Genomic DNA, 12,167 nt, shown 5'->3' with positions numbered 1-12,167 from the left:
AATTCTAGAGACCACAGAATGTTAGAGCTGGAAATGATCTCATGCAACCTCCTCATTTTACAAAGGAGGAAACTGAGGCCCAGAGAAAGCTTGCACAGGATATCAAAGGTCCTGGGATTCAGCCTGTATCAGTCAGTCCAAACTGTGCTCAGGGCATTGAACATCCCCCACAAGCATTAGCCTAGTTAGTTCTGGTCAGTTTGCATTCAGTCATTTTTTCAGTCATGTCGAATTCTTGGTGATCCCATTTTGGGGTCTTCTTGGCAGAGATACTGGAGTGGTTTGCCATTTCCTCCTCCAACTCATTTACAGATGAGGGAACTGAGGCAAACAGGGTTAAGTGACTTGCCCAGGGTCACGCAGCTAGTAAGTATCTGAGGCCAGATTTGAACTCAGGAAGATGAGTATTCCTGACTCTAGGGCCAGTGCTCTATCCATTGTGCCACCTAGCTGCCCTCTGGTCAGTTTGACCTGAATTTACTGGACACCAGCATAGCTGAATGTAAGGGAACGCCAGTTGGCAGGGGATTTTGGACTTCAGGCCTTCCATTTCTTTGTCTCTGGAATTCTTAGTGATCAAAACTCCTTTTCAATAAACTCAGTGTCCTTAATCTCTCACCACCTGCTGCTGCTGGTGGAACTGATTTCTATCTGGATAGGCAATTGGGACCCAGTCTTTTAGACAGGCCTATAAATAAGTCTACAGGCATCAGGAGCTGATGATAAAAAGGCAAAGGAAAAACTTTCTGAGATGGCCTCCATCAGAGCCCCGAGGGAGAGATGGGCTGCTCTCTGTTTCCAGAAGATGAAATTAGCGAAGCCCCCGTCACTCACACCTCGAGACAAGTAAGAGCTGGAATCCGATACCAAATGCCACTGAAGAAAATATATATCCTCCAACATAAAAGGCCCCAACGTAAATTAGAAGAAATATGGAGAGCCTTCAAAAAGGTAGGTCAAACTTTTTCCTCAAGCAGATAATTACAGGCTGGGGGTGAGTAAATCTTATTAGCCTCTCTCCACCTCATCTTTCCTCATAAAACACTGGTGGGAAAGAGCTGCAGTCAATCTGGGGCTGACACTTTGCTTAGAAATGGACAGGGCTATCTGCCGCCCATGGCATTACATACTAGGCTCACTTTCTTAACTGGCTATTCTGACCCGCCACCTACCAGACCACCAGCTAGTAGTAGTAGGAAAGCTGCATCTAGGAATATTTTCACTTTGGGGAAAAACAGTGGAAGAAGTGGATAGATCCTCATTACCAAGAAGGTTGGGAGCCTGGGGGTTGGGAGATGGGTGGATGGGGGTGTGTGTGTGTGTGTGTGTGTGTGTGTGTGTATGTGTGAATAACAGGGTTTGACTTGTAGGTGAGGGGTAGTGGGGCATAGTGATTTCTGAAGGGAGAAAGTGAATGTTCTTGAGAAGGAAGCAGTTCTTCACAGATGATATCACCCTGGAATAAAGTTTCATTTTCCTCATTCTAGTCTTGGGTCTGGCTAAAAAAGCTTAACCCATGGAGAAGTATCTATAGGCAATATCCACAGAAAGTTATGTTCCACTTAAAGTGGCTATATCCACTTGTTAAGCCTTAGTTACTTATCACTGTCTGAAAAATTACCCCTTCAGGCTGAAATAGTCTGACTAAACCCTTCCATCCAAGTCTGAGGTCTTGAAATTAATGAAGTTATTAACATTTCTGAAAATGTCTCCTCTATAGCTCTTGACAGGTGTTGATTTATGGCCCTGAACCCTTCCTGATGTCTCTATCAGATCACAGAGGAATATGGGAACAGGAGGTCTAACCTGAACTTTACCACTGGTTCGCTCTGTAGAGTGAGTGATTTAACCTCCAGGCTTTTGGGATGAGTCCGAAAAAGTCCATCTCCAGTGGTCCTGGCTGACTGACTTAGTTACTCCTGAGTAAGAATGTGGTAGAAAGATTGAAACCATCAAGATGTTTGGCTATCTTGGCAATGATGAGATAATAGTTACTACCAGACAATAATAATGAAACTGACTATAGCAGTTATACCTGAGTGCTTGAACTGCATTTGGCCAGAAGCCTTGATTTTCTCCTTTTTCCAAAAGGGAAAAAACAGAATGTTACTTAGGATAAGGAAGCTGGCCAGTTTATAGATTCATAAGACCTAAATATGAAATTAGGAAATGTTCCTCATTAAGTTAAAATTAATCCTCTTAATTTTAATCAACTTCATTAAATTGACATCCTTACACACACACACACACACACACACTGAACATTAAAGAGAGACTACTATTTTAATAACAATCTAATAATGATATAATTTTGACTGAGACTCACAGAGGAGAAATATTTCCTTTGAAGTCATACATCCAGTGAATGGTTGAGGGGGACCTAGAAGCTAAGTGGTCTGACTCACGTCCCAGTTTTTCTATGAGTGACCAGCTTAGAAATAACAGTCAACAAGCCCTGGCTTCCCTTAGAGCCAAGATGCTGACAACAGGAGTCCACTAGAGAGAGCAGTCTACTCCTATCATCTTGCATAGTGTAGACACATGAGCATAAATTGAGTTCAGTTGTGAAGTGGGGAAGAGGGATATTTTAAAGTAGATCTCATGGGTGGTTTGTCAGTATTAGGGATGTGTAACTAAAGGTTAGGGAACATAGGAAGGAAGCCTGAATCAGGCTCAGGAATTTGAGATGGACAGTATACCAAATTGAGATAATAAAATCACAATCAATAGAAACATTAAAGCTGAAATGAGGTGACCAGCTCTTGGGGTTTTTGTAAAAAAATGAGGATAGAGTACAGTAGAAGGTTGGATTTGATGACTTCTAAGATCCTACCATCACACAATTGCTCCTCTCCTGAGAATCACTTTTCCTTTCTGTGGAGAAAGTTTTGAATAGGTCTCTTTAGATGGGTAACAACACTGTTTTGGGATTTCATTGGGGCTTGTGAAACTCTTTTGGACAGTTGCTCCCAGAATGCCAATGACTATTAATGCAGTGTCAGGATCAGAGTGGTGATCAACCAGGGTGAGCCCATATGGACTGACACAATGGCATCCATTTAGAAGACAGAACTACAATGCTTCTGCATTGTAGAACTAACCCACCGTGAGCAAATTCTCCCTCTTACATGCTGAATTTGTTTTATTCTTGCATTATTTTTAGATCATGAATTACAAAGTCGATTGAGGACATGGCTGCTACATATTTCAAGTTGTTTGCCTTGATTGCCCAAATTGCTAGTTATGGCTGTGGTTGGGATGAAGTCCAGGGAGGAGGAACCAAACACCAATTAAACATGCTTGTTATTAGCACAATGGCTTGACTCTACCTGAAAGAGAAGTGGATAGCCTACTTTGACCTATGGTTTGGATGAAACATTGGATGAACTACCTACTTCCAAATGCTTCTCAAAGTGCCAGTTTCCCCCTCCCCTTGAAATTCAGATCATTTCAATCACTGACAAATTAGAGGATATATCTAAAACAGAGGTGTCAAACACCCTACCACACGGCTGAGTGCAGCTGGCACAAAATTAAAATATAACTAGGAAATATGTTTAACAAAATAAAAATGCCATGAAACATAGACAACATTACGTTTTAAAACTCAGTCAATATGCAGCCCAGAGGAATCCTTATGGATGGACTATTGGTTCCCATCTCCATTTGATACCAGTGCTCTAAGAGACCGAAGTTAAAATGGATGCATGTTACTATGACTACAAAGAAGGATTATTTTGTCAGAGTAGCTGGTGAGCTCCTCTGAACCTAAAGGCATAAGACAAAAGGAAAGTAGTAAAATTCCAACAAAGGGATGATAGTGGTGGTGCTGCTGCTGTTGCTGAGAGAACAGGCAATAGCAAAGCCTTAGGATGGTGAAGGCAGAGGAAGTTGCTACATGAGGGAGATCAGCAATGCAAAGAAAGCATGCTTAGGTTGAGAAGGGGCCTAGGTGAGTGCCTTAACATACACTGGGAATCATCGAATCCTAGGAATAGCAGTTGGAAGGGGCCTTAGAAGTCATTCTAATTCAACTGCTTCATTGTTCAGGTAAAATACATAAAACCCATAAAGTTTCAGTGACTTTCCTAAGGTTGTACAAACGCACGCGTGCGTGCGAGCACACACACACACCCACGATAAGTGGCAGAGCCAGGTTGTTATCTCAGATTTTTTTAATCCCCAAACCAGATGATGGCAGATGCCAACAGGTGAGTGGACTAGGGAGAACGCCAAACACCGACTTCACCCATTTCTAAATTGTTTCGCTTGCAAGTTCATTTTAGGGTTGCGTCCAAGACCTATGGAGCACTAAAAGATGTATGGTAATTTGAAGCCCACTCCACTGGCTATTACTTTCAATTTTCCTTAATTATGAGACTGACATAACTGTTCAAAATATCCCTTAGAAACTCACTTACCATAGCGGCTACGTTGAGAAAGGAAAGGGGGAGAGTCTTTCATGATCCATGTTAGGTTCCAGATAAAGGGTTCTGGAGTGAGAGCAGGGACCTTTGTAGAAGATTCCAGGGAGCTTGGAGCTGTATATTAAAAAAATAAAGAAAAAATACTAATTAATGTGCTGTCTGTTGATGGTTTCTAGAAACAATTGTAAGGACTTACAGATGTCTAATTAAGTCCGATTTAAAAAATTAAGTACCACATCTGTGCTAGGAACTGCATAGTACCTCATGCTAGAAACCACAGAGAGAAAGATGGACATCCCACAGTACCAATGAGAAATATTATCCCATTTCAGCAGATGAAGAAGGTGACCAGCTGTGTGACCTTGGGAAGGCCACTTAATTTCTTTAAGCCTCAGTTTCTTCATCAGCAGAATAGGAATAATTATATTTATACTATCACCTCATAGAAATGTGCTATCTCCTCTATGGAAATAAAATGAGATTGGAAATGGAAGTTCCACTGAAGCTAATAATAGTCATAGAATTGGTACTATTACTGTTTTGAATGCATATAGTCTGACCAGGACAGAGTACAGCAGGGTGATGACCACTCTTTAAAGAGGGGGTACCCTTCGTTAATGCAGCCTTTATCTGAATTACCTTTTCCAGCAGCTGTAATGTTGATTCATATTGAGTTTGGTGTTCACTAGAATCCCAAGATATTTTTCAGGGGAATGGGTGTATAAGAATGCCCTGCCCTTTCTCATTCTGTTTGTATTGCTTACTTTTGGCCCCAAATATCGGGTTTTTCTTTACTCTTCCTAATTTCATTTTAATAGATTCAGCTAATTATTCAGCCAGTTTGAAGGTTTTTTGGATCTCAATTCTGTTATTCAATGTCTCTGCCATCCTGCTTCAATTTGAACAATCCACATATTTCATAAGCACTGTCTATGATTTACCTAATCATTGATTTAAAAAAAAAAGAAGAGATGAGCAAATAAATAAATAAATAAATAAATAAATAAAGGCCAAGAACAGGTGTCTGGGGGCATTGCACTGACTACAGTCCTCCCTCCAGGTTGACAGTAATTCATTTGTTACCATTCTTTTGAGTCTAGTCACTTAACCAGTTTTCAATCCATAGTTTTTTTTTTACCCAGTCCACATTCTTCCATCTTATCCATGAAGATATTATGAAAATCTTTGTCAAAGAAGACATTCAATGGAGTCAAGATGGCAGAGTACAGGCAGCAAGCCAGCTGAACTCTACTGATATTCTTCTCCAAACAACTTTAAAATAATTCCTCAAATCAAATTTTGGAGTAGCAGAGTCAACAAAAGGTCAGAAGGAGGCATTTTCCCAGCCTAAGACAACCTAGGAAATTGGAAAGAGAGATCTCCGATAACAGTGTGAGGGCTGGCCCAGAATGCAGCGGAAGTACCAGCTGTGGGCCTTGGAGGCTGCCATGACAGCCCAGAAACAGCAGTAGTTTCAGGAGCTCTCAGTCCACAGACAGTAAGGGGATTGGACAACTGATCAGAAAGAGATTACAGAGGACCTCTGGCTGGCACTGGGTGCAGCTGGCACTGACTGGCAACTCTATTGCTCATACCTCGTTCTGGGTCACAATTCCAGAGCAGAGAGAAGTACTAGTACCTGTGGTCTTTCACAAGGGAGAAGGGGCCCTGGTTGCAACTCCAAAGCAGAGAGGAGCACTAGCACTTGTGGCTGCAGGAGAATAGGGTACCTGGACAGAGTTCCAGGGCCAAGAGGAGCACTAGTACTTGTAGCTACAGAGGAGCAGGGATCCTTCCTGGGTAAAGACCAGAGCACAGATCAGGAGAGCAGTGACCACATTTCTCCCTGGATCACAACACTTTAGAAGCACTAAAAACCCTGAACTAGCTCTGCAAAGAACAGTATCAAAAAACCTGAAGCTTGGGAAAGTGCCTCCTCATTCCCAGGTGAGCAGAATGCAACTTTAATACAAAGTTATAAGCCAAAAAATAGACAGGAAAAAAATGAAAGAAGGAGGAGGAGAAATTGACCATAAAAAGCTACTACAGTGGCAGGGAAGACTAAGACACAAACTCAGAAGAAAACAACAATGTGAAAACAGCTACAAGCAAAGCCTAAAAGAAAAATGCTAATTGGAGCCAAGCCCAGGAAGAATTCCTGGAAGAGTTAAAGAAAGAGGTAAGAGTGACAGAGGAAAAATTAGGAAAAGAAATGAGAGTGATTCAAGAAAATTATGAAAAAAGAATAAACAGTTTGGTAAAAGAGGCACAAAAATACTGAAGAAAATTACTGAGTTAGCTTAGCATGAGCTCAGAGAAACTTGTAGAGATTGGAATTGTCTCCTTGATGTTAGGATGGTTGAGTAGTTTCACTGTCATGTCTAATCCTGTTCATATCTTTAAGCTGAGTCCTTTCAGTAGTCAACATAGCTCTGTAGGATCAGTCCAAGCTCTTCCTTTACTCTACCTCTCTTACATAACAATGACAGCGCTAGTGAAGTGTCCCATAGCTTCAAGACCAACTTGTCCCACCTCAGTTTCTAGTCTTTAGAAGCCTTGCCAGTTCTAGGATAATGGATGTCTAACAGAAAATGGTCAATGAGAGACCAGTTTTCAAGAGGACGTACATTATACTGTACTGATGAAATCCCCCAATTGGATATTTTAAAAGTCTGATTCTGGGAAGGCATGATGAAAAGCCCTTCTCTTGAATTCAGAATATATAAAGGCATGCTATGAAAAAAAATACTGAAGAAAATAACACCTTAAAAACAGAATTGGCCCAGTGGTAAAAGATGCATAAAAATTCATTGAAAAGAAGAATTCTTTTAAAAACAGAATTGCCTGAATGGAAAAAGAGGTACAAAAGCTCACTGAAGAAAATAATTCCTTGAAAATTAGAAGTGGGCAAGTGGAAACTAATGACTGTGGACATATCAAGAAACAATAAAGCAAAGTCAAAAGAAGAAAAAAATAGAAGAAAATGTGAAATATCTCATCAAAAAACAACTGACCTAGAAAATAGATTGAGGAAAGATAATTTAAGAATTATTGGACAATTTAAAAGCCATAAATAAAATAAGAGCCTAGACATAATCTTTCAAAAAATTATAAAGGAAAACTGCCCTAATAGTCTAGAATCAGAGGGTAAAATAGAAATTGAAAGAATCCACTGATCACCTCCTGAAAGAGATCCCAAAATGAAAACTCCCAGGAATATCATAGTGACATCTCAGAGCTCTCAGGTAAAGGAGAAAACATTGCAAGTGGACAGAAATAGTTCAAATATCATGGAGCCACGGTCAGGATCAGACAACAATGACCAACTTCCACATTAAAGAAGTGGAGGACTTGGAATATGATATTCCAGGAGGCAAATGAGCTAGGATTATAACCAAGAATAACTTATCCAGCAAAACTGAGTATAATCTTTCAGGAGGGAAAACGGACATTTAATGAAATAGAAGACTTTCAAGCATTCCTAGTCCAAAGACCAGGGCTGAATAGAAAATCTGATATTCAAACACAAGACTTAAGAGAAGCATAAAAAAGGCAACCATGAAAATGTAATCATAAGGAACTTGATATAGTTAAATTGTTTACATTCCTCTATGGGAAGATAGTCCAAATAACTCCTAAAAACTTTATCACTACTAGGGCAGTTAGAAAGGAGTCTACATAAATAGAGGGTACAGGTGTGAGTCAATTATGTTGGTATGATCTAAAAAAATAAAGGGATGAGAAAGAGGGATACACCAGGGAGAAGCAAAAATTTTTTCTCACCTAAAAAAGGTAATCAAGGATGAGCTTTTATAGTAGAGAGGAAAATGGGGTTGGGAGGGGAGGTGATAGGCAATGTTTGAACCTCACACATCAGAATTGGTTCAAAGAGGAAAGAATACACACACACACATACATATTTATATAATATATATACACACATATATTATATAGAAATTTATCTTACCCAATATGGAAATAGGAGTGGAAGGAGATAAGGGATATGGGAGTAGGAGAATGATAAAGGGGAGGGTGGATTAAGAGAAGCAGAGATCAGAAGCAAAAGGGTGAGAGAATAAATACAAGAAAACAAGAAGGAAGGAAATACACAGTTAATCATTCTAACTGTGAATGTGAATAGGATGAGTTCACCCATAAAATGGAAGTAGACAGCAGAATGGATTAGAAATTAGAATCCAATAATATGTTGTTTACAAGACACACATTTGAAACATAAAGATACAGAGTTAAAATAAAGGGTTAGAGTGGAATCTATTATGCTTCAGCTAAAGTTTAAAAAGACACGGCTAGCAATCACGATCTCAGACAAAACAAAAGCAAGAATAGACCTAATTAAAAGAGATAATTGGGGAAACTACATTTTGCTTAAAGGTACTATAGACACGAAGTAATATAAAAAAAATTAAGGGAACATTTCTTTGATAAAGGTCTCACTTCTCAAATACATAGATAGCTGAGTCGAATTTAGAAAAATAAGAGTAATTCCCCAACTGATAAATGGTTCAAAGGATATGACCAAGGCAGTTTACAGAAGAAGAAATTAGGTATCTATAGTCATATGAAAAAATGCCCTAAAGTACTATTGATTAGAGAAATGCAAATTAAAACAGTTCTGAAGTACCACCTCACATTTATCAGAAATGATAAATGCTGGAGGGGATGAGGAAAAATAGGTACACTAATAAACTTCTGATGGAGTTACAAATTAGTCCAATCATTTTGGAGAACAATTTATAACTATTCTCAAAGGGCTATAAAACTGTACAAACCCTTTGACCCAGCAATACCACTACTAAGTCTACACCTCAAAGAGATCAAACAAAAGGGAAAAAGATGTAGATGTACAAAAATTATTAGCAGCTCTTTTTGTGGTGGCAAAGAATTAGAAATCGAGGGGATGCTCATTAACTGAGGAATGGATGAACAAGTTATAGCATATGATTGTGATAGAGTATTATTGTGCCATAAGAAATGAGGGGTTACAAAAGTGAATGTTGAAAACAATAAATAAACAAACAAATAAATAAATAGAAATGAGGGGGAGAGGTGGTTTCAGAAAAAAATCCATGGCAAGGTCTATATGAACTGAAGCAAAGTGGAGTGAGAACTGGGAGACGTGCACAGTAACAGCAATGTTTAATGATGAGCAACTATGAAAGACTAGACTACTCTGATCAATACAATTATTCAAGACAGTTCCAAGACTCATGACGAAAGAATGCTCTCCACCTTCACACAGAAAACTGATGAACTCTGAATACAGACTGAAGTATAATTGTCTTATTTAATTCTTTTTATTTGCTTTTTTTTGGGATTATATCTAATATTGAAATGTTTTCCATGATTTCACATATGTAATTGATATCATTTTGCTTGCTTTTTTAATAGGCAAGGTAGTGGTGGAAGGAAGGGAAAGGGTTTGGAACTCATTTAAAAAGAAAATAATGTTAAAAACAAATGTTTTAAAAAGAAAAAAAAACATAGAAGAAATTCAAATGGATTGGTTCTATGGTATTCTACCAGCCTAGTTGTCCTGTCATAAAAGGAAATGAGTGTGTCTTACAGAGAATCACTGTTTTCCTCTCCAAATGCACTCAAACCTTCTCTTTAATATTTTCTAGACTTTTGCTAGGAATCAAAGTCAAACTCAACAGTCCATATTTTAAAAGAATCTACCTTTTTTGACTTAAAAAAACAGACTAGAACAGTATTTGCTAATTTCTAATTCTGTAATATTTCTATTGTTCTTCATAGCTTTTTTTTTAAAGTCTCATCACTTCTGTTTTAATAACCAGCTCCACCATATATGCCAGAAGCATGTCTACAATAGTAATTCCTCCCACCATTTACTCTCTTCCTCAGTGGTTGGTATCAATCAGTGAAGAAGCATTTGAAGTGTACCCAGCACTGTGCTATGTACTGGAGGCACAAAGACAGAAACACTATATTAAAAAGAGGTCATATTTCCAATCCATCTTTCTGTACAACTGACAAAGTGATTTCCCTCCTTGGCCATCATTCTCCTACAGGTATTGTCTTCCTTTATTAAAGTATAAGCTTCTTGAAGAAAGGTGCTGCTTAATGAATGAAGACAATTTGATAACAATAAATGACATGAACATAATGGTTCTAAAAAACATCCTTGTGTAGTAAGTCCAAGAATTATTCTTATGCCTATTTCCCAGATGAAGAAACCGAGGTCAGAAGAAGTTAAGTAACTTGCCCAGGCTCAAACTGCTAATAAGTGTCAGAAGCAGGATTCAGACCCAGCAATATCACTTCTAGGTCTGTATCCCAAAGAGATCATACAAATGGGAAAAAGACCCACATGTACAAAAATATTTGTAGCAGCTCTTTTTGTGGTGGCAAAGAATTGGAAATTGAGAGGATGTCCATCAATTGGAGAATGGCTGAACAAGTTGTGGTATAGGAATGTAATGCAATACTATTGTGCTATAAGAAATGAGTAGGCCAATTTCAGAAAAACCTGGAAAGACTTACATGCTGATGCTGACTTGAGCAGAAGCAGGAGAACATTGCACACAGTTAACAGTAACATTATGTGATGACTAACTTTGATAGACTTATCTCTTCTTGGCAATGCAAGGATCTAAGACAGCTCCAAAAGACTCATGATGGAAAATGCTGTCCACATCCAGAAAAAGAACTACAGAGTCTGAATGCAGATTGAAGCATTATTATTTGCTCTCTCTTTTTTTGTTCCATCTTTCTCGTGATTTCTCCCATGGTTTAATTCTTTACAACATGACTAATGTGAAAATAAGTTTAATATGAATGTATATGTCGAACCTATATCAATTTACATACCATCTTGGGGTTGGGGGAGGGGAGAAATGGGGAGAAAATATGAAACTCAAAATCTTATGGAAATGAATGTTGAAAACTAAAAATAAATAAATTTATTTAAAAAAAAGAAGCAGGATTCAACCCTAGATTTCTGCTGACTCTTTCCACTATGCTATACTGTTTTCCAGGGCCATCATGCAATTTGCCAGTATGAAGAAAAAAGGTCTAAAAAGTCCAGTTGGCAAGGGGAGGGTCAAGTGGAACAGTTCTAGTGAATGAAATTGAACTGAGGCTTCTTAATCTAGAGGTAACTATGTGGCCTAGTGGATAGAATGCTGGGTCCATACTTAGGTAGTCTGAGTTCAAATCTAGTCTCAGATACTTACTAGCTATGTAACCTTGGGCAAGTCATTCTACCTCTGTCTGCCTCAGTTTCCTCAACTGTAAAATGGGAATAATAACATCCCCTACCTCCCAGAGTTGTTGTGAGGATGAAATGAGGAAACATTTGTAGAACACTTAGCCCAATGCCTAGCACACAGTAGGCACTTAAAAAATGCTTGTTCCCTTCCCCTTAATCACCAAGCCTAATGGTCTCCTGAAAATCCATTCTGGCTGCACAGATGTTATGGTTCTTTAAATGCTATTTCAATCCATCTCTTCCTAATAATGCCTCTGCCTGTACCTTGCATTCAGCCCTGTAACTTGATCTAATCGTGTTTGCTTCAGTTATTGCCTTATCAATGTAGAGGCTGAAATTGCACTCAGAAGTTATGAATTCTTACAATTATGTTATTCTCAGAAGAAAAAAATTGGTGCTGGGTGACAGCTTTCCATGTAGCCAGAAGGCCAGGGAGCCACAAAGGATGAATGTTTCAGATTTGCATTTGAGAGAGAGGGAGAAAAGGGTCC

General features: G+C 38.8%; 1 protein-coding gene across 1 annotated transcript in view; it reads right to left on the bottom strand.

The window, feature by feature from the left end:
* The window catches only part of ALK (ALK receptor tyrosine kinase), a 970,895-nt gene that overhangs the window by 686,571 nt on the left and 272,157 nt on the right, over nucleotides 1-12,167 (bottom strand). Inside the window, exon 2 of the mRNA XM_027850364.1 lies at nucleotides 4,422-4,541. Within this exon, the coding sequence (XP_027706165.1) occupies nucleotides 4,422-4,541 (120 nt within the window). The remainder of the gene's footprint in view (nucleotides 1-4,421; nucleotides 4,542-12,167) is intronic.

The sequence above is a fragment of the Vombatus ursinus genome, unplaced genomic scaffold, assembly GCF_900497805.2.
Source record: "Vombatus ursinus unplaced genomic scaffold, bare-nosed wombat genome assembly UNPS02009062.1, whole genome shotgun sequence".
Classification (NCBI taxonomy): Eukaryota; Metazoa; Chordata; class Mammalia; order Diprotodontia; family Vombatidae; genus Vombatus; species Vombatus ursinus.
The sequence above is the reverse complement of the archived record's forward strand: the minus strand, read 5'-3'. Positions and strand labels throughout refer to the sequence as shown.